Source organism: Macaca thibetana, chromosome 6 (genome assembly GCF_024542745.1).
Source record: "Macaca thibetana thibetana isolate TM-01 chromosome 6, ASM2454274v1, whole genome shotgun sequence".
Taxonomy (NCBI): Eukaryota; Metazoa; Chordata; class Mammalia; order Primates; family Cercopithecidae; genus Macaca; species Macaca thibetana.
The window spans coordinates 71,744,712-71,768,787 of NC_065583.1; the positions used below are offsets into that span (position 1 = coordinate 71,744,712).

At 33.2% G+C, this 24,076-nt stretch overlaps 2 protein-coding genes across 4 annotated transcripts in view; both read right to left on the minus strand.

Moving 5' to 3' along the window:
* LOC126956139 (uncharacterized) overlaps positions 1-24,076 on the minus strand; it is a 604,199-nt gene that overhangs the window by 226,624 nt on the left and 353,499 nt on the right. The gene's annotated exons all lie outside the window — the stretch shown is intronic.
* Positions 1-24,076, minus strand: part of MAN2A1 (mannosidase alpha class 2A member 1) — a 175,378-nt gene that overhangs the window by 70,468 nt on the left and 80,834 nt on the right. For all 3 annotated transcript variants that reach the window (XM_050793036.1, XM_050793037.1, XM_050793038.1), the window contains 5 exons: positions 21,999-22,176; positions 17,267-17,469; positions 14,354-14,536; positions 10,149-10,263; positions 9,671-9,738 (listed from right to left, as the gene is read on the minus strand). In XM_050793036.1, the coding sequence (XP_050648993.1) occupies positions 9,671-9,738; positions 10,149-10,263; positions 14,354-14,536; positions 17,267-17,469; positions 21,999-22,176 (747 nt within the window). The remainder of the gene's footprint in view (positions 1-9,670; positions 9,739-10,148; positions 10,264-14,353; positions 14,537-17,266; positions 17,470-21,998; positions 22,177-24,076) is intronic.

Here is a 24,076-nt window from a genome sequence, read left to right on the forward strand (position 1 = left end):
AGAAGGGTTTTGAGCTAAGTTACAACATCATTGCTAATATTAGTTAAGTGCCTGCTAAGCACTAGGTCCCATACTATGAAGTTCATACACATAACCATATTTAACCCCTCCAACAAATGTGTGAGGCAGGCACATCTGTCACAGGGTTATTACCTGTCACCCAGGGGAGTCTGAAGCAGGGTAGTAGCACTGAAGATGAAGAGAAGTGGACAAATTTGAGACACATTTGAAAAATAGAATGAGGCTGGGCACGGTGGCTCACACCTGTAATCCCAGCACTTTGGGAGGCTGAGGTGGGTGGATCACGAGGTCAGGAGATTGAGACCACCCTGGCTAACACGGTGAAACCCAGTCTCTACTAAAAAAAAAAAAAAAAATTAGCCAGGCATGGTGGCGGGCACCTCTAGTCCCAGCTACTTGGGAGGCTGAGGCAGGAGAATGGCATGAACCTGGGAGGCAGAGCTTGCAATGAGCTGAGATAGTGCCACTGCACTCCAGCCTAGGCGACAGAGCAAGACTCTGTCAAAAAAAAAAAACACAGAATGAAAAGGTCTACCATGTGTTTGGATACTAGTTGAAAGTGAAAAGATGAAAATGATCAGGGTAGCCCCATAATTTATTGTGCAAACTAATGCACTTTTGAGAGTGAAAGAGGCCAACAGTGAAAAAACTGTCATATCTGGTCACTCTAAAATTGAAAGAGCTTGGGATCACATAACAGGTTCAAGCAGAGAAGAGGAGTTCCATTTTAAACACGGTGAAGGGGAGCTGCTAGTGAGCCATCCCAAGAGAGCTATCCACTTGACCTGTGGGTCTAGAACTTAGAAGACTTGTCTCAGCAGAGACAGACATTTGAAGAGTTAACAGTACACTGATAGTAAGTGAAGACAATGGAATAGGAAATATCACTCTCACCAGAAGTTGGTATTTTTTCTCTTCTTGATGAAAACTATTATTTAGGATCTCTTATATGCTCCTGCCTCTCCACCTCTTTCAGGCATTAACATAACCTGAAGCCAGAGATCCACGGTGCTGTTAAATTCTATCAAAACTAAATGGACATTTCTACCTTTAGTATGACAATAAAATTGACAATAATGATCTAGATTTCACTATGTCTAACTGCTTTCAATGCCTTTTTAATTCTTTATTTTTAATTGTTAATTCTAATTCATCTATCAGTCGGCTGAATTGACTCATCAAGAAATTTTTAAAATTTTTTTAAAAATATGGGAAGTGTGCCTGTGGTATGTTTTGTAAGTGTTTTCATATCTGAAAATGTCTCTCTACTACCTTCACATATGAGAGAAAACTGTGAGTATAAAATTATTTCAAAACTTTATAGTCTTCCTAAGTCAGTCTAGCATTTCTTCTATACTATACAATATCGTCTTTCTGCCTGGGCACTTTTTTAATATGTCCTTTTTCCTTTTAATTGAACTAAGTTACCATGGTGTACTCGGGGTGGCTCTTTTTTCATTTTTATTACCCAGCACTCATCCCTCTTCATCTATAAAGGGAGGCCTTTTCAGCTCAGAAAACTTTTCATCAATTATAGCTTTGATCATTGCCTCTGCTGTAATTTTTTCCTAAAGTTTTTTAATTCTTTTGTTGGAATCTTGTCCTCCATACCTATCATCATCTTTCTTCTCATTGTTGGCATTTGTCTTCCTTTTGTCTACATTCTTAAAAAAGTATCTCATGGACTTTTTTTTCCACATCTATACCTTCTTCAGCTTTACTCTTCAGCATCACTAGTGAAGATGGTCTGTTATTGCCCCTCCAACAATCTCTCCTTATCTCACTCCTCCCCTCTTTCAAATATTTTCATTTTCATTTCTTTGTCATCTTTTTGTTTCAGTGTTTCACCTTGTTTCATATTCCTCAGAGATTATAACTCAAAACTTTTTGAGAATTCCAGGTCCTCTTTTTTAAAAAAATTTTCATCTAATCTATGTAATAAATCATTTTAATAAGATACTCTTCTGAGTCATCATGCTGCACCCTATTTTTTAATCAGTCTGTACAGCTTTTTCACAGCTCTCCTATGATAACCTTTCAATCACTTATCCTCAAAGAAGTAGACATTCACCTAGACTCTGTGTTTACTAAAACTACCCTTGGTCCTTTTTATTTTGATATTAGCTGAAGTCCTTCTCTTACGTAGAGTTAGTTTATTTGACAAATATTTGTTGAACACCTACTTTGTGCCAGGTATTTGTCAGGGGATGCAAAAGCAAACAAAATCTCTGCCCTGATCGAGCTGCTATTCTAGCAAGGGAGGCAGACAATAAGGAATAAATGACATGGCCAGTTTGTTAATAATGCCATGAAGGATGTAAAGAGGATTCAGTGATGGAGAAAAAGAGTGAATAATAGGCTCGCATGCATAGATCCAGCCTGACTGCAAGTTTCCAAAAGGTTAATATCCAAGGTGGCTGTGCCTGATTGGTATTTAGTCTTCTATACCGGCTCTGATACTGAACAAAGGGAAGGCTTCTTTCTTCAACAAAGAATATCACAGTATTCTTCTGGCCCATGCCACCACCAACAGCGATTTCCTTGAGCACTTTCCTAGCTCAATGATCTATCCTAAGTTCCCTTGTTCCTGCTTATTTATTTCTGGCAGATTTAGTCTCCAAACTGATTGCAAAATATGGACACAGTGGAAGCCCTTTCATCAACGTGATCAAGGCTGGCAATAGATCTATTAACAGAAAGAGTTAAAGTTGACCTGAAAATAAAAGTTAAAGTAGAAAATCATTATGATATATATGTGTTATTCTTAATATTTTACTTTACCATGTAATATATATGTGTATCATATTCAAAATATACAAATCCTTTGCTTTGACTATGGAACCAGTAATTGGAGTTGTCATATTCTCTGCATAACCAAACATGTGATAATCTTCTGTGGTCCCAAGCTTAGGTTTCTCTAAAGTATAGCAGGAACTTAAACTCAAAAATATTAAGAAAATCTGAATGCAGGCTGCTTCTACATTATTATGATTTCTTCCCAAATCTTTTGCAATCATGTCACCAATATTTGTCAGTGACTCACCTTTGCTGAATACTTCCAAAGTCCTCAACTTCATAAAAAAGGGTTTTTACATAATTCATCAGCATAATAAAATGGTTTATGAGAAAAAAATAACAAGAACAACTTGTTTAGGAATAAATAACTGATTCATGATAATCACACAACTGAAAGACTGGAGGGAGGGAAGTGCATTGGCCTGCTAGCTAACAGCCTGTTAGCTACAAGGCCACATTGCCATGGGCACTGAAAAGGAATGAAAAGAATCAGTTGATCTAGTTGGTCAATTAAATGAAGATTGGTCAACAGAGACCTTAGTCAGGGAGGAATAAGAAAAACAAAACAAAAGCTACATAACTTGCTAATAGCCTCAAAAGTAGCACTCTTCCAATAGAAAAATATTTGTTCACTTTCTAGTTAATATAATCCCAGAATTTCAAAGCCTTGGGGATAGACATTATGAAAAGGAAAAGGAATCATTCTCCATACTTGCTTTAAAAGACATGCAGGTTGCTTTTATTTCAAACTGCTTATCATTAATCAGCAAGTAATTGCATTTTTCAGACCAGTTCTACCAGCTTTGTAGTTCGTGGACATCTTAGATTGTGGCAATACATTGACTGTCAAGCCAAGGTTTTGGTATTCCTACAATTGTTCATCATCTTCTACATTTCATATGAGCTTTAATGGGAAACTGAGAGTCAGTCTCATGGTCTCTAGTCAGCCATCATGTAAATTGTAAGTGTCAACTATTTTTTTAATATAACAGATGTTATTTCATTTCAGTCAATGTGAGGTTGAAACAGTATTTCAGGAATTAATACTCATCATTCCCAATGTCATAAAATAAATAGAAACGCTAAGAGTGGAGGGAACTGGAACAAAGGTGGAGCCTTTTCTCCTCATTTCCTACCCAAGAGACCTTTATATTTTCTTGAAAAATTAGGCAAAATGTAATCCCGTGATGATTGAATTAGAATGGCAAACACCAAATAAGATTATTTTGTATTGCTACTGAGCCCTGACTGCTCCAACACTAGTACCAACCACTAGTCAATGCAAACTATTTTCAACATAAAATTAACTTATGTAGCATCTTGCAGGTACCTTGAATTCCTTAAGAAACTTTTGGTTATTTACATAATACAATATATTCTATTCAGTCTTCTGGATAAAGCATCCTTTCTGAAAACACCCCAGCAGACTACAGACAAGATGAAAAGTGCTTCTGGATAATCAGGGAACTAGCCAACCTATACCTTGAAAAAATCAAAGTTAACACATAACAGAGACAGAACATAGGTGAAAACATACAAATATCTTTTACAAGCAATTTTATATTTAAATAGAAAAGCATCCTACAGGAGAGTTTATAAACTCATCCTTCAGATCCAATAAAATTCATAAATACACTGTGCTATTAATGCCCAGATATACCTAAACTAGACTGGAATACAGAATAGCTTAGTTTTTATGTGTTTAAAAGTCTCTAGGACCATCAGTTACCAATTCCCTCATCAAAAGAAAAGTTCAAAGCAGCTTTATTTAAAAGGTAAAGATATCTCAGCTTTTCTCAAAATAATAGAAGCTGGAGAGGGTCCAGCATGTCAAATCCTATATTCTATTATTGACTTGAATTATTTTAGGATAATTAAAAAATATAGCCAACCATTTTCAAGAAAGAAAACCTTTAATCTGACATTTTACACTCATTATTCTGTTAACTAATAGAAAGACATTTCTATATACTAGTTTTCTAGTACATGTCAAAATTCAAGCTTAAACCATCATAATCCATGAGCTATTAAGGACAGTTCCTGGACTAATTATCGTGGTTAACACTCTTCCATCTCCTCCACAGTTGAGCACAAAGTACGCTCCCTCTGTACACTGACAGCTCTTTCACCAGATTCACTTCTCAGACTAGAGCTGCCTTTTCAAGTCATGATCTCACTTCTGCCCTTAAGCTCCAAATGCCTCTATCAAATAATGCTGCCACAATCTGAGTGGTTAGAATTCTATTTTCCTAGAAATTCCATTTCCAAACAATAAAAATAAGGTTGTGAGCTTGGCTTCTTCATTTAAAACTTATGTGTAAACAACTGGTTAGAGATATTAGATATTTTCTAAGACACATTCTTATTTGGTATAAAAATAAGTTGATAACAAAAGAAAAAAAAACTCACCTAAAGCCTTGAATCCCATTAAACTAATAGATAATTACTGCCAGAAGAATTGTTTACAATAATAATATTAAAAATACAAAATGAAGAATCAGGCTATGTTGATAATAACAATAAGTCTTACATATGAAAACCAATCTGATAAAGCCAATTCAATCAGCTATTTGGAACTATCTTTCATATCCGTCCATTCTGAATAGCCACCCAAAATCCAATCTCAATGAAGTTAATGCTGTAAGAATGCAATGATGCTGAGATGCAATCTGAAATTTCTCAGGTCTCATGGTATAAAACTAAAATCTTAAAAGGACAGTTATACAAATTCCCAGCTTTATCGAATTCCTGTTTATCTTTATTTGTAGTAGTACTTAAAAGTTTACTTGGAAGCACTCTGGCACCCAACCTCCAAATATGAGACCAAAGAAATACCTAGGGAGAACATATACCAGGATACCACATTTTCACATAGAATGTGAACCATGTTCTATGTATATCTGGTGTCTGAAGATTAATATTCTCTTCAGTCAATATTTAAATATATTTCAATGAATCTGTATTATTCTTACTACGTTGCATATAATACCACAGGCATGATGCTAGAAATAAAGAAATAATTCCTACTCTCAAGGAGTTTACAATCTAGTGTGATTAACTTTAAATAATTATACTGGAAGAAACAAGCCAGCATTAACTGCCAGCCATGAGTGACCCATTTTGGCCTGATCTAGGTAGAAATTTGGGGCTAACAGTGTAATGGGATGAGGTATTGGGCATATTGGGAGGTGGGTGAGGTTACTCTGTACATGAAAGGTATATGAACTGAGGTAGCCTATAGGTGAACTGTCACAGCTACTCTCCAAAGATGACTACCATCATTCCCTTTGCTTTCTATACATGCTCCTCACATCAAGAAATGGAGAGTAATTCCCTCCCCTTGATCTTGGCTAACCTTCCTTGACCAACAGAATGTAATGAAAATAGCCTTCTAGGACTTCCAAAGCTAGGTCTTAAGAAGTCTTGCTGTTTCTACCCAGAAAACTCACTTTTGAGACTTTCAATCTTAAGATACTCCCTCTTAGAACTAGCCACTATGGTTAGAGAAGCCCAAGTCATATGGAGAGACCATGTGTAGGCATTGGCAGCTAACAGCTCCAACTGAACCCTCAGTCAACAGCGAGCATTAACTTTCAGTAATGTGAGTGAGCCCTCTTGCACACTGAGCCCAGTCAAATCTTTGGGGAACTCCATTCCCAATCTCCAATTGCCTGCAATGGTATGAGAGACCCCAAGCAAGAACTGCCCAGCAGTTCTCTACAGAAACATGGGAAATATAATACATTGTATTTAAGACATTAAGTTTCAGAGTAGTTTGTTAGGCAATAGCCTACTAAAACATTTGACCATCAGGTCAGACTTTCCTCAGTAGGTAAGAAGTACCTAGAGAATGTTGAATTTAGAAGTGACTTTCTCAGAGCTCTGTTTTTGGCTAGATTCCTCTGATAACTTCATGTAATAAATTAGGGGCACAGAGAAATTGAAGACAAAAAGGTAAGAAAGTGTTGAAGTAATTCAAGCATGAAGTATGGCTTAGAACTAAAAAGTGACAGGAAAAAGGAAGATGCATTTCACAGATGAGAAGAAAAAAACTCTCCAACTGATAAAATTTAAGGAATAATAGAAGGTAGAGGTCAAAGTAGGTTCTGGGGTTTCAGAACCTAGATAACTAAAAAGATAATAATACTCTTAATCAAGACTGGCATCCAAAAGGAAAGCATGTATGGAGAAAAATCAGAAGAAATTAAATTATTGGTGCTGGGAGGTCATCCAGGGAGAACCATTAGACGAGCCAATGGCAATGGGTTATGGGAGGGCTTTTCTGGAATTAAGTACTTTTTAAGAATACCTTAAGTTGATATTCTGAAGTAACTGTTTTCTATACAAAAACTATGAATCCACACATGATATAGCTCATGTAACTGTGTAAACTAAATTAGGCATATCAACATGTACTAATGTCACTTTAAACAGATCATGGACTACTTTTTAAATACTCACAAAGTAAGTTATATTAAGTTTATTGCTATAACTAATATTGCCAACAGCATGACCAAATTTACATGTATTATTTATATTCTATGGGTTTAAGTTAGTATTTCTCAATCTTTTTTACATTATCACCTCCCTAATGACTCTTTTTAGACATTTACTAATCACCCACATACCATTTTAATGCCACACACAAACTGTTTACCTGTTATGTACTGTATCTATGTTTTATATATTAAAAAGAATAAGATTTTCTTCGAATCCCCAAAAAACCAATTTTCACTATCTTGGGAAGAATATCTCCCCCATTGAGAATGCATGGTTTATTTAGATAGTTTGTTACTCAAATAGGAACTGAGTCTATAACTAAAACAAAGCCAACCCTTAGAACATTAAAGAAGACTCATGAAGAATATGACAAAGACTCATAGCCACACCTCTAAAACTTCCAATTTAAAAACTGAAAAGGGCAATTACTTTACTTTCAGTGCCTGCTAAATAAAACTACCAAATTCTTCCATTTTAAAGGCCACTATCATTCCTTCATTATTCATCCATTTTTACTGAGAGATCAGTAACTAAAATAATTTGCAGCTAACAAGTAAAATATAGATTTTAAAACCTAAAATCTAAGAAGCCCTAACCTACCAAATGGATAATAAGCATAAAAATAAATAAGAATCTGCCAATCAGAAGTATTCCTAATTTACCTACCTACAGAAATAGGAAAGTCAATATTTGATAAAAAAGAATTGTAAAGAAGTAATAGGAAGATAAACACTATACTATTTAAATAAAAACTATTTAAAAAGGAACATCGAAAAACAATCATTTTACTAATAGCCCCCAAAATTCCATTTATGTTTACCTGTATTTAAAACTCCTCAATATGAAAGCTTAAAAATATTTTTCTCTTTCATTAATATACTATATTTCATAACTTTCTTATCTGGCATTAGAAAGGCAAAATTATTAATTACTACTTGCTAAGGCAAAAACAGTAAAGGAAGGAGAGAAACTAAAGGGAACATCTTTTCCTCTGACCTATTATATTACAGTTGCAGCCCTGCCTCACCCCACCCACCATAAAAGCACCCAGAGATGGGGCACAAATCACTTACAGCAGCATATATTATTCTTATAACCAGCAAAAACAAAGATGTTCCTCCCCCAAAATATAAAAAGAAAGAAAAGTTAATAGATGAGAGAACTATGACTAAAGCCAAATAGATTTACTAATGCCAGAGATTACTAGGAACACAATATTTAAGGAACAGGCATATAACTGCAAATGCATCAAAACATAACTTATTTTAAGACAAAGAAAACATTTTGTAATTTTATAAGTAATATTTCTTTCAGTGTCATTATCCTTTCACCCTAACTACGACCTGGCAATCTGAAAGCTCCTACGGCTTGTGCCATGTTACAGAGAACATTAGTATTACTAAAATAAAAAAACTTATTATCTCATTCTAAGGAATAAGCTGTATATATCTTAGGTCTCTACTTACTAAAGAAATTTAGACAACTAAGGTTTTAGTCTATACTTAACAAAAAGTGTCACCTTTACTAGCAACTATAAATTCTCTATACTTTCATTCATTTTTAAATAATTTTAATAAAATACATTTAGTTGAAATAATGAATTACTCTTTGAAATTTTTTTTTTATCCTATAATTGGTAAGGGGGGTACTAAATATCTCAATTCTGACAGTTAAAGGTTATATTACAAAAAATAACCACTGTGTGCCTGGGTCAACTGGGAAACGACCAACAAATATTTGGTTATTAAAAACAGATAACTTGCTGTTTAAAGAAATACCAATAAAACATAACGCATTTCTTTATAATTATTAGGTAGCCACCAATTAAATGCCCTGGTTTAAGGTCACTGAACGCCCTTCCCATTTACTTCAGCATAAATCAATAGTGCTAAAACAAGGCTGTTTCACAAGCAAAATGATAGTTATCTAATGAACAATTTACAGTAGAAACCTTGATCTTCTAATATTAATAAAGTTTCTTCTTTCATTTAAAAACAGGATCAGGGATTAATGAAGACAAGGTCGTTAAATGAAAGGTTAATCAAAAAAGATATAATCTGAAATTAATTTTACAGAGATAAGAAATGTTTTATAAGCTACATATTTATCATGCTATACCTTATATCTGTGAGAAATATTGTTATAATAGTTTATTCAGCAGTCAATGTACTAATCACTGTGTTAGCTATTAGCCTGAGCACAACACAGTCATGAAAGAAAATCCATTTTTTAGGAGTTTTTTAATTAATAAATTGATTGCCTCAAAATACATGCTAACTAAAAACCAGAACCATAAAACCTAAAACTATTAAGCCAGAAAGTGGTAAACATTTGTAAGAAATTATGAATTTACCTTGGCTCCGCACTCAGCCTTATTATATTTTTTTGTGGCAGAGAATCTTGTGATTTTTGTTTCAAATCCTATAAAAATGAACAGTAATTTTTAAATTTTACTTAACACTTTACGGACTCATCTTGAAACCAGAAGATCATTCAAATTCAAGTTTAGCAAGAACAGATTAAGGACTTATAAAAATTTAAGTATCAAGGGGCTTCTAATTAAAGCCAAGCAAAACAACTAATTATAATGCCCAGTTGCCTTACTAACATCTTAATAGTATTCTAAAACCCCATCTATTTCACATAGTTTGAAATATTTATAGAAAAGATGAACATACAGGTAATTTATATTAAGCAATAAAAATTCTTTCAAATACTGTACAAAAAATTATATTTCAATGTCTCTTTTCATTAAGCTTCTCATCCTCTTTGCTAATGCAAGAACAATGAAATCACACATTTTTATGATGACCATAGATGAAATCACTAACCATCTCCAGGAAGGTATCAGAAGAGTAAGAGTCATATGTGAGTTTGTCCTTCAAAATAAGAAAAAATGCAGAAGTTCCAATTATCTTCTCCAAAACCATTAATGAATGAAAAAGTCTGTAAACCAAAAATTTTATTAGTCTGAGAAATAATTTTAAAATCTGCATACAATATTTTCAGTTTCATTAATAATGGCCAAACCACCAGTATCTTCATCTTGCATTCAAAGTGAAACCTATAATGAATCTATGACAAACCTGCTCTTTTTTCCCCCAGAACTAAGTACTTAGAAAAATGGTTAATCAGAAGATACAACCGACAAGAATGCATTTAAAACTGAAAGCTTTCTGGACACACCTGAAACACATAAACATACTCAAACTACATACACTTTCTATGAATATTGCACCAAATAATAATATCCAGTAGGATCACCCCAATAACTCTGAGGCATTCTACCAAAAAAACATGACTTGCTACTTTAGAAAAAGTTCTAACAAGGGTTTTAACAATGAATAAAAACATGAGCTAATTTAGCTCACAAGAAAATTCAATTAGTATACAAGTTATACCCCAAGAATTAAAATAGATATTTTGTTTAGTTTCATGTTCTTGTTCAAGAGAACTAGGAGGACAAGAGTTTTTGACAGATGTGAATAATGAAATTGTCTTCATCCCTGTCAATTTTTTTGGTCACTGAAATTACTAACTATATTCAAATTGTATTTTTAAGTCTAAGGAATCAAGTCTATTGATTCCAGACCAATTCTGAAATATATCCTCAGTATATCACCAGCTACTGCTGAAGCACTACTCATGGAAAAAAGGAACTTGCTTGAAGATTTTTTTTTTCCTAATTCAGTTATGTTTCTTGAAGGCTTTATAGACCAGGCATCCATAGGCAAATTCATATTGGAGAACTATGCAGAAAATCCTCGCTAATCACATTTTCAATTATATTATTTTTTCTAACACAGAAAGCAACTTTGGATCTATGCCTTAAAAACATTTTTGTTGTCATGCAACAACAACAAAAAAACCTGTAAAAGAAGTTAACTTCTTTTATGCAGAGTATTAATATTTCCTTCAGAGATGTAAGTGACCATGATCAATGTTACTAATTAAATATATTTACATGGCAAATCTATAATTTTAATGCTAAAATCTTATGGATTTGAGTTCATGCCATAATTCAATTAAATTTCCCAATATATTCAAATGTTTTCCTAGACAGTGTTAAGTGTTTTCACCATACTAAAACACCATATGAATGAATATGGTTCAGTTATGACAATAAGACCCTCAACCTAAGTTCCTTTCTATTGTCTACAGGGCTATCTTTATTAGGCAGCCTGAATCTCAACCTAAGTTCCTTTCTATTGTCTACAGGGCTATCTTTATTAGGCAGCCTGAATCTGCAGAGTGAAAGTCATGTTCTCCACCACCTAAAACCACATATGTATAAAAGAGTCCTAATTAAACTGAGTCGAAGCCAGGCATCAACATTTGCATCCTAAAGGCACACATGAAGCCTTCTCATAGGATGAGTACTAAAGACTACAATATATCACTCCCCAAATGTTTTCTCAGGATGTATAGAGCTGTTTTGTTTAAAACAAAACAAAATGAAACACAGTACATTTGGGAAACACTGGGTAAAACAAAATTCTAAATGTTTCAACATTTCATTAATATGGAATTTTTTTCAGGGCCTCTAATTTCTGAACATCCATTTATCCTATTAATATGGAATACGGTTCAGGAAAAGTCACTTGGGAATCACAGGTTCCTAGTTTGCTGTCATGGCTGTTGTATTAAGGAGATGTTAGCATGTCTGCTACTCTATAGGTTGTCTACATTTTAGGACCCTCACGCTCACCCTGTGTTCCGTTTTCTCCCACCTACCTTAATTACAAGTTAGGAATAATTAGCGGAATTCTAAAACATTTCTCTAAATGACCTCATTACCATTTCTTCTTCCCTTCTACACAAGCCACATTATCTATTAATACTTTTAAGCTGACTGTCTATTACAACATTGCCCCAATCCAATTCATTTTTTTATGCCATGATTAGAATTAGTCTCCAAATGTGGCATGATGTATTCTTGCTTTCCAGTTTATAACTATACACACATTCGATCTATTGTTGATAGCATACTCTCAGATTCCCCCTACTATGGCAGAGGAGAAAGAAGGGCCTGAATGCCTGATGACACTGCAGAGCTGCCATACCAGAACCAGTTGTCTACAGATTTTTTTCATATGACATAAAAATAAGCAGGACAGGATTTATTCTGTTTCTGGTTGCTATTACTCGCAGCCAAATGCACCACTAATTCATACACTTGTTCACAGTGACATTTCTGCCAAATCTGAATGAATAGTAGTCATCAGTCCAAGTTCAAGAGAACACCCAATACTAACTACCTCTTTGTTAATAATTCTCTAACTTGTGTTTTGAAATTTCCTCCTTAAAATGTCTGTGCTAATGATTTGGTAATTGTTTATGACTTTTCAATGAAGTGTGAAGTACTTCCATAGCAAATTTACAAATGCCAAGTACAGTTTGAGAATTACCACCTTTTCTTCTCTAACATGCAATTCTGCACAGGGAAGTTTTTATAAGCCAAAAGCAACACAAAACCTGTGGAGGAACCAATGATAGCTCTTCCAGACAGGTCATGATAAAAAAATGTTCTGTAGCCAAAGCTCAATGACCTATAAGCAAATCTCTTTCAATATGACAGCCAGAGACAGCAAGTGGGCAGTGTAGGAAAATGACTTTTCCATGTCCTCTTAGGAGCGCTGCCCTGGTCTGATTCTAAGCAGTCTCACTTTTAAACTCTCAACAAACCAAGCAGGCCAGGAGCAGGTGAGAAAGAAAAATGGAGGATCTGACCTTACTTTCAAAAATGCTTTCTGTGGGAGAAATACCATCTTTATCATCTAATGAGCATTTTCTACTTTAAGCCCAGATCAACCTCAATAGGTGGGTGTCAAATATACTTGCCATTAAAAAATGGAGAAGATATTCAAGATACTACTTTGAATGTTTTTTTTTAAGGACTGAAATCAACTAATGAAACCCCAAGAATATCTTTTTCCCCCAATTTCTAGAAAGCCAGTCAAAATATTGTAACTAAAAATTTAATTAACATTTACTACAATTAGTAATATAAGTTGTGAGTCAATTTTTTAACATTGATTTCATGTATTGTATATGCTTTTCTCATCAAGGAGTAGTAATAAAGATATTCACTTTTTAAATCTATTTAAGAAAATCACAGTATATTTTAAATGACTTTAAAATATTATCAAAGCACAACACTGTTGATAAAAAAAAAACAGTATCAGGAAGAATAGTCTAAACCATAGTAAATAAAATAGTCAAAACTCCTTCCCCAATCTAGGAATCCCCGCTGCACTGATCTTAATGAATGAATGGTCATCCAAAGTCTGGCATGAGGATAGAGAACTCCCTACTACAAAAGGTAAGATTTCTTCCCCATTATTAGGAAGCTCTGTTTGCCAAGTCCTCTGTTATCTCAGACCATGCTTATACTCATTGTTCAAATTCTTTAATATAGAAATAACTTAGCTTCTACTCCCTCGCCCATCTGACAGCCCTTCAATGAGTTAAACATGGCTTTAATATCAACACCCAGGTCATCCTTTCTCATTCCCAGTGGTTTATATAATCCATATATGATAAGGTTTATAGGTCTTTTTCTTTCCTGGCTATGATTCTCAGCTTATTATGTCAATGTACCTCTTAAAAAATATATACACAAGAACAATTGGATATGAAATAGGATGAGATTAAACTGACATACAATGAAGTAGGAATCTTTATCTCTCTAGATTATAGCTATGTTTTGTTTGATGCCAAGTCCTTGGTCAAGAAGATAACCCCAATCACCACACTGTATTTAGAAGAAAACAGGATCAGCTTTAAACAGTAGTAATAATATTTTACTACCCTATTTGCAGAAATGCATTGCAATAAAAAGTTGGTGCAGCTAGGATTTTGTCAACAGATTTCTTAAAAAAATTTGAATATCGGTGCTGTTTTGCTATAGTAATACTTACGAGGGATATCATTGTTAATGTGATTTGATATGCACTAACAACTTCATCAAAATATATAATCTTATTACCCATAATTTTAAAGATTTTTTAAGATGATTTTTGTATAATTAGATTACCTGGTACCATAATCCACAACCACCCAATCTTTTGCAGTTCCTGTGATAGCATCATGATGCTGAAACAGTCCCAAATTCCTTCTGGCTTCTGTCAGTGCCGTGTAAAGCGATGATGAGAGAAATTTATTTATCTTGTATTTGTGAGCTTGTCTCAGGGCGAAATAGTAAAGAATTTCAGCAGCCCTAATTGCATAAAAGTCATATTTTTATTTTAAAACAAACACTTAACTTATAATCTAAAACATGTGACATCAATACTTTTCAAATTTTTTAATCCATAATTGCAGTACAAGCAATTTATGAAAAAGATATTGGTAATAATAATTCACATAAAATGACCAGTGTATCCATATAACACATTTGCATTCTCAATCATCAAAGAATACCATGTCTACACTGGTATCAGGGGTCCTTGTTCTAGATGATCCTGGAAAATAAGCCAGTACCTGTTGGCAGCAAGACAGGCTTATTTATGTATCACATAATGAAAAAATACCTGAAAAATTGGATAAATTTCTCTGCCCTTTCTTCTTTCCAAGAGCAACACACACACAGACCATGAACATCATAATGTCATTTACTCTCACATATATACAGTAAGAGACATGAAAAAGAAAGGCATAGTTGGTAAATGGGACACTCAGAGGAGAGGAGAGAAGAGGCAGAAAATAATGGCCCAAGAACAGCTCAGGGGCAAGGGTTAGTTTCAGTTTTGAATGGTAACATATAACAAACATGGAGAATTTAACAATACAAACTGAAAAATGATAAACAGGATGTCAGCTGGGCATGGTGGCTTATGCCTGTAATCCTAGCATCTTGTGAGACCAAGGCAGGAAAATCACTTGAACTCAGGAGTTCAAGACCAGCCTGGAGGACATAGCAAGACTGTATCTTAGCCAGGTGTGGTGACATGCACCTATAGTCCTAGCTACTCATAAGGCTGAGGTGGGAGGATCACTTGAGCCCAGGAGTTTGAGGCTGCAGTGAACTAGGATCACACTACTATATGCCAGCCTGGGCAACAGAGAAAGACTTTGTCTCTTAAAAAAAAAAAAATTCCTGGCTTTAAAAGGAGTACATATGCATATCCAGATATCCTAAAATGTTAAAAGGAAGATTTGGGAAATACTGTCTTCCCTATACTTTTATATTTTATCCACATTTTACAAATGAACAGAGGGATGAAACATTACTATTTTCAGACAAACTTATGTATAAATTAATACATTTGCAAAGTCACAACTATTGTATGGTTTTTTGGTTTTAATGCAGCAGAATTTTCCAAATATATTACTAGCAGTAACCACAATGTCTTGAATACGTTCAATAAATGAAGATAAACCAATATTCTTTTTCCCACTAAAAAATACTTGACACTTAAAAATCACTAATTCAGTGGTCCAAAAGGATCTCTACATTATTGAGAATATACTTCACTTTATAACAGAAAAGTTTAAAATAGTATAAGAGATAACTGGTTGATATTCTGTAGGGTAAGAATGGATAAACACTATAATATGTAAACATTATTTTAAATTTAATAAGATATATTCCATTACCTCAAGCAGTTATTTCTTTGTGTTAGAAACATTCCAATTCTACTTTTAGTTATTTTGAAACACATAAATGATGAATATACAAACTATTATGATTATATACTGTATGCTTATATCAAAATATCACATATACTCCATAAATATGTACAACTAATATGTATCTATAATAATGAAAATAATTTTTTTAAATGAGATATATTTTTCGGGCATATTACAAGTAACAGTAAAAGGTTAGGCTTTTGAAATAGTAATATTTAATAGCAGCATGGTATTAATAAAAAAACACTACCATATAAAAAAAAACTCTTAAGAAAATTCATAATTTTTAATAAAAAGCCTTTCCAAAATGTAATCAATGTCCACTAGTATATAAAAGAGAGTAAGTACAATCTAACTCAAACATCAAGATTCAACATGAAAAGGAATTACTTTAGTGGTCTATACATAGAGAAAGCCTTGGGGGCCTCTGGAGTAGTTTAACTTTATCAACAATCAGCCTCTGTTATTTAGGACCATGCTCTCCAATATGATAGCCATAGCCACACATGGCTATTGACTTTTAAATTAATTAAAATTAAATGGGCATATTTCAAGTGCTCAATAGTCACATGTGCCTAATGACTACCATATTGGACAGTGCAGAAATAGAACCTATCACAATAGAACATTGTATCAGTGATTGAAAGGTCTCCTGGATAGGGTCAGTTAAGTGTTTTTATGTTTTCTACAGACTTTTCTGTCTTCTCTGTATCCATTTACATGTTCAATCATTGTCTGCCCCACCAGTCATCATTTTTTCAAATGCTGTTCTATGCAGATAACTGTGCCTATAGAAATGTGCTTCAAATAAGTATGTAAGAACTGAGATGAAACCTAGTCTAAACTTCTCCGACATACAAAATACATTAGTTTTGGATTGTGAACTTTGAAGCTCATATTTCAATGCTGGGAGGCCCTATTTGCTTCTTTGATGCTCACCTATGTTTCCAATGAGAAGCCCATCAGATTACTAGCCTGCAGACACTCATGATGATGTCACTGAATATTAATATGGTGTGCAAATAACATAGGAAAATTAATTAGAAAAATACAAAATGCGGAATACAACTCCTTAAAAATCTAATTAAATAAACTATTTTTTCTTCCAGAACAAAAACCTATGTAATAATTTGATTATAGTTTGGAGACGTATTTCTGATTGCATTAAAATTTCACAATTACATTAAGTGCTTAATTAGAGCTTAACACTACATAATGTACTACACGAATGATATATATTATGAAAAACTACAAAAGGTTATGATAATATAAAGAAAGTGAAGAAATAGATGTAGCTACAGAAAGGTAAAAGTACCTTAAATGAGATTCCATGATTCTATCCATTCGTTTGTAAAAGGGTCTGGATGTAAAATAGCCACTCCAATAATGATCATCTCGATCAGCATAAGTGAAAAAATCTCCACTTAGAACAGGGAACATCGATTGGCCCTTGTCTCTCTGAGTTTCATCTGCTTTATCCAGTGCATCAAAAAAATCTGATAAAGTTCCAAACTGTATCTAGTTTAAAAAAAAATGCACTTCAATTATTCATTCTACCTTAAAATTATTTACTTCTTACACTGTTAGGAAAAGTTAGTAATAAATACTTAAGATGTGTTTCCAAGTTAAGATGAACACATAGCTCAGATTTTGTAAAAATCAGAAGCAGAGAAGAAAATAATAGTGACTTTTTTTTTTTTTTACTTGCATTAAGGTCCAAATTAAACTAAGGGAAAACTTATACACTTTAGCAGTTAAGAGAAGAGCATGTAGATCTACAAATCAGTGAATATGAAAACTCCTACATATCTCTAGAATTTCAAAGTGCAAAATAATTTGGGCATGGATTAATCCAGATAAATGAAAGATGAGGGCAGCAGCAAAAATAAAAGACATATTAAAGTGGTCCAGAAGTCTAGAATAACAGTTTTATTAGCCATAAAGTCTAGAAGAATAATTTTGTTAGCCATAAGGTATTTCATATATCATACCCTCCTCTATCTCCCTTTTCCCCCAGTTGAGTTCTTGTGAAAAAGGGACTTTAAGAACAGCAGGTCATTTAAAAAAAAAATGGACTTACTCTACCAGTAGGTAACACTGAGTAGAAGTTAAATACAAAGAGTGATAAGAATGGCAAGTCTGCTGCTTAAACACACTGGTCTTTCCGACTAATTATTTAAATCAGCAGTAAGAAATTTGTTTTTATGAGTTCAAACTATTCTACAAATCAAAGACAAAAAGAAACACTATACCAAATCTTGTAAACAGATATTAAAAGGCAGTCCTGTCAAAATAAATAGATTATTTAACAGGGAATGTGTTCCTTTTAAAAGAAAGATGCTGATTTTGTTGTTTCCTACACACATACATACAACACAAACACACACACACACACAAATACAGATATTGCAAGTCATTTTGATTCAAGGTAGCAATAGTATGGGTTTGAATTCCATCTCTACCACTTATCTGACATGTGTTTTGAGCATATTACATAACTTCTCTGTCTATCCACATTACAGTGAATAGGGCTCTAAGTAAAAAGTTTACAACTGGCTGGGCACGGTGGCTCACACCTGTAATCCCGGCACTTTGGAAAGCTGAGGCGGGTGGATCACAAGGTTAGGAGATGGAGATCATCCTGGCTAACACAGTGAAACCCCATCTCTACTAAAAATACAAAAGAATTAGCCGGGCGTGCCTATAGTCCTGTAGTCCCAGCTACTTAGGAGGCTGAGGCAGGAGAATAGCGTGAACCCGGGACGCGGAGCCTGCAGTGAGCAGAGATCATGCCACTGCATTCCAGCCTGGACAACACATAAGAAAAATTACAAAAATAGTTAAATGATGATCAAATGGCAAAATGACTGTCTTGGCTATTCTATGTCAATTTTTCAGCCATCTGAACTGAGTTATTTACTTTTATTCTCCATTTCATTAAAAGAAAATAAATGTATGCTTCCAGTTCAGACAAAGTAACTTTAAGTATCCCATAAGAAACAGATATAACTAGATAAACTACAGAAAGAAAAAGCTCTGAAGACATTAAAGAACTAAAGCAGCCAGAACTTAAGGGACAAAAATGTTGGAGAGAAAGAAAATGCATTAAGGTGGACCCTATACTCTACCAAATTTTCATCTTGGGGTACTGGTCCAATCACTGCACAAGACATAAAGGCCTAACAGAAAGCAATGTCCTAGAAGAAGAAAATAATAAAATTTAGTATCTGGTCATGAAAAAACACTCTGTAAAAGAAGAATATAAGGAAAATTCCATAATCTGATAAAGGAAACCTACAAAATTCTACAGCTAACATTATGACCCATGAATGTTTTCTCTCTTAGAAAATTATGTCTGCTTTCACCACACCTACTCAACATTACACTAGAGGACACAGCCATCGTACATGGTAAGAAAATAAATTGAAAGATTTAAAGTTTTGGAAAGGAAGACATAAATATGCCATTATTCATACATAGGAAATCCATGAAGAATCCACAAATATAATAAATAAATTTAACAAAGTTACTGGATACAAGACTAAAATGCAAAAGTTAATTGCATTAATACACAAAATACACCATGTTAATCGATTAGATGGCCCAATAATTGTAGTTATTTGTGCTCAAATTAAAACAAAGATTCAATGCAATCCCAATCAAAATTCCCTTCAATTTTTTTTTGTTTGTTTTGGTAGAAATTTAAAAGATGACCTAAACCTATGTAGAAATACAAAGGACTAACAGTAACCAATGCAATCTTGGGAAGGAGAACAAAACTAGAAGACTTTTACTATCAGATATTAAAACCTATTACAAAACTGTAGTATTAATAATTAAGACAGTGTGAGATGAGACAAATAGACCAATAAAAGTGAATAGAGAGTGTAGACACAGACCCACACACAAATGCAGTCTCATTCATGATTAATGACAAAGATGGCACTGTGGTGCTGTGGAAGAAAGTATGGTCTTTTCAATAAACGGTGCTGGATATCTATATAAGCCAAAATGTATCTTGATCCCTACCCTCACACAATTCATAGCAATCCATTTCAGATAGATTATAGACCTGAATGTTGAAGGCAAGACAATAAAGCTTCTGGAGGATAGCTTCATAAGAATGTAGCTTCACAACCACATGATAAACAAAAATTTTTAAACAGAACAAGTTCTAAACATAAAGAAAAATAGTTATATTTAATTAATTAAAATTAAAAATTTCTGTCCATCAAAAGACAGCATGAGAAAGTGAAAATGCAGGCTACATAGTAGGAGACAACACTTGCATATATTTTACATGAAAAAAGATAGAATTCAAAATGTACCAAAGAGCTATAAACAGTAAGAAAAAGACAGACAACCCAATTTAATTAAAAAATCATCAAAAGACTTAAATAGGTACTTCACAAATGAGGATACCTAAATGGCAATAAACATATGAAAAGAGGCTCAACCTCATTAACCACGGGAGAAATAAAAAATAAAACCATCCCATCTATCAAAAGGATAAAAATAGAAAACAAAAATCCTTACAATACAAACTAAGAAAGGGTGTGGAACAACTGAAACTCTTACACAACACAACAACTGATGCATCTATTTTGGAATAGTTTGACAATATATACTAAAGCTGAACATGTGCTTTACTAGGATCATGTGCCTATGATCCTAGTTCATAATCTGATAAAAATTCAGCTGTAACGATCCTGAATAAACTTGATATTTTATTAGGTTTATTTATCTATTTGATATTACTTAGGTTTGTTTAATAAACTTGAATTCTTACTAAACTATGGTTTACCATCAGCTTTCAAATTTCCTAAACAGTAACATCACTTCCTTTCTATAGTATTTTCACATATGTTCTACTTTTACAGGTCAATATGCAAAATGATAAACATGCTGAATAATTAATCTTCTTATGTAGAGTCTCTAACACACATTAAAAAAAAAGACTTAGACTATTGCCCCAATACAAAGAAATGATAAATGTTTGAAGTGGTAGATATCCTAAATACCCTGATTTGATCATTATACATTCTCTGCATGTATCAAAATTCATAGGTGTCCCATAAATATACACAATTATGTATCAACAAAAAATCAATTTTGTAATTAAAAAACTTATTGATCAAATGCAATATATGACTATTGCTTGAATTTTGACTCAAACAAATTGTATGTTAAAAGAATTGTTTTTTATGAGATGAGGAAAATCTGAATCTGCCCAGATATGTATCATGAAATTATTGCTAGTTTTTTAGGTGTGATAATGGTATTACGGTTATATTTTTAAACAGAAACTTTATAATTTAGAGATACATACTGAAACCTTTACAGATGAAACTACATGAAATCTGAGATTGGTTTCAATATAATCCTGTGGGGAGGAGTGAGAGAGCAGTGGGGCATGGCTGAAACAAAAGTGGTCTTGAGCTGAAGAATGTTGTAGCTGAGTCATGGATATGGGGAGAAAGGGAACAATTTTTGCTATTTTCAGAACTTTACAGTACATTTTAAATTTTCCATAAGAAAAAAAAAAGAGTAAGAACCATAGGCAAATGATTAATTTTAGAAGTCTTCTCACTTAAAAAAAAAATGCTAGTGTATTCTCTGGACATAGGACATTTGTTTGCAAAATTCATGACGTGTTCATCTGCATCTGCCAGTCATGCTACTAAATCACAAGGATGCAGCTGTCAGAGAGAAATAACAGACTTTCAACGTTGGTTAAAGAAAAAACAACAAAAACAGGGCGTCCCTGAAGACTAAATATCACAACTATTTTCAATCACATAATTTTCAATCACATAAAAGTAAATTCCTCTTTAATCCTCAAGCAACGGTAGGAACGGGACAGCTTTAGATATGGAACTATAGCATATAATAATTTTCTTCCTAATGGATTATACTTTTACACAATAATTATATATTCTAAGAAGCACTGTGATATAGGACAAAGAAGCTAAGGATTTCTGTTTATAGTCTCATTTAATAATAAAGGCTCAACTTCAAATATGGAATCATAAATATTTTCTCCTTACCTTAACTTTAAACTTGGACTGAGAATTCATATAATCAAAAAGCTGCTGATAATTCTTAAACTGTAAATCCCATTCTGTGTATTCACAGTAGCGGAAATCATCTCCTAGTGGAGCCAAGAGAACTTTGGTACGAAAAAGCTTTGACTTCTTTCGGTACTGATCTAGTAGCATTTGAGCCCTAAAAAAACAAAACAAAACAAAAAAACCCCAGAAAATATGAATTTGACTAAGAAAAACTGAATGTGACAACTGATTAAAAAGGAAATAACCAAATTCAAAAGTATATTAAAAGAAATTATTGTATATTTTATCTGCAAAGTTAGTATAATTTAAAGACAGATTTTTTAAAAAAACTATCATACTAATTTTCATTATCCTTTAAAAATATTCATAAATTCTTATCAGTAGGAAAAACTCATAGGTTTCCAATGAATTATCTTTGGAGAAATATGGTCATATACCAACTTGGCATATAATAAATGGGATACCAATGACTTCCTAAAGCCCAGTCACAGAGATTGAATACCAGATAGCACATGTGTTAAAATAATTTATCTAGTAAGACAATAAGGATTTCCCACATATACAGACTTTGAAGTTTGCTTTGTCTTAATATTCCTTTCTGTAATCTAAAATTATCTGATTAAACACAGAAAAAGGTGTACTTTGAACAAAACCAAAAGAGAATAAATGTTAATCTATAACATTTTATAGAGTCATATTTTCTCTTCTAAAGAAAAAAAAAAAATCAACACACTTGTCACCTGCCACCAATAATCTGAGTATTTGTCACAGATTTTCAATACTGACCATCAGATAAGGATTAGGAGTTGAATTAGCTATTTTGGTTTCTACTTCTCTGGACTCTAACCAATAGCTTGATGGAATAGCTTTTATATTTCATATTCTATTATAGTATTCTGCAGAATATCCTTTGGAAATCACTGAATTAGGGCATCATTTAAGAAAGTCTGAGAATACAAACTAAGAGAAAGGGCTTGTGAAAATGAAATTATACAAGTGGATGAACCCAGAGCAGTTCACAATGTTTACAAAGACAAAGCTTAAGAAACTAGTGATTAAATGACAAGTATTTTTATACTTAGTATTCCAATTTTCACTTCAAGAATCATCCAAAAGTAAATTCTAATTCACAATATAAAAACTTATGAAAGTATTTCAAAGAACACCAATGATGGAATGAAGCATTTTATAAAAATTAAAAACATTTAACTAAATCTCATATGGTCCTTTTTACATTTATAATCTCTGAAAATGCATTGCAAATATAAAATTTTAGCCAACATAATACCTTGGTGAGCAAAATATAACCACAGTGTCCTTATGTAACATATAATGCTTAGTTTTCTGACATTAGCACATTACTTTATCTTTACTAGTAATTTGCTAACATTCCACATTTGCCAAAACACTTTCAGGTTACTTATAATAAAAAATACATGAAGAATGAGATTCCACACAGAAAGAAGGCTACCAAAAAAAAAATGAGAAAAAAAAATCAAATATATAAATCATAGATACAAGACAAAATTGAGCTCCAACTAGATTTCCTAGGCAGCCAGCATAAAAAAGGGTTTACTATCAGATATGCAATATCTTGTATTATATACATGTAAAACACATATAGAGAAAAGAAATCACAAACGTCAATGGCATGCCTTTAACACTTCACATCTATCCTAACTCTCAAGCCTGTCCAGAAAGTGTCAACACTGGGAAACCGAAGTAACCAGCCTGTAATGCCTGGCAGGAAGAAGACACTCACTAAATATATGGTGAACCAATAACAAATCAATTGACTCAACATCACATTTGAAAACATACAGATGCAATTTGCTCCTGATTTATTTCACCAGGTAAGAAATGTCAACTTAACTGTAACCAAGAAAAAGAAAATACCTAAAACATCAAATCATGTGACGGTCAATAGAAAAGGCCAACTTAAAATATATAGTACTTGACCAAAAATGAACTTGACTAAGAATGATATTTCTTTACTTGCAAAGTAGAAGAACCTGCTGAGCCGGACATATCAAAAGATGTCATCTGCACATTAT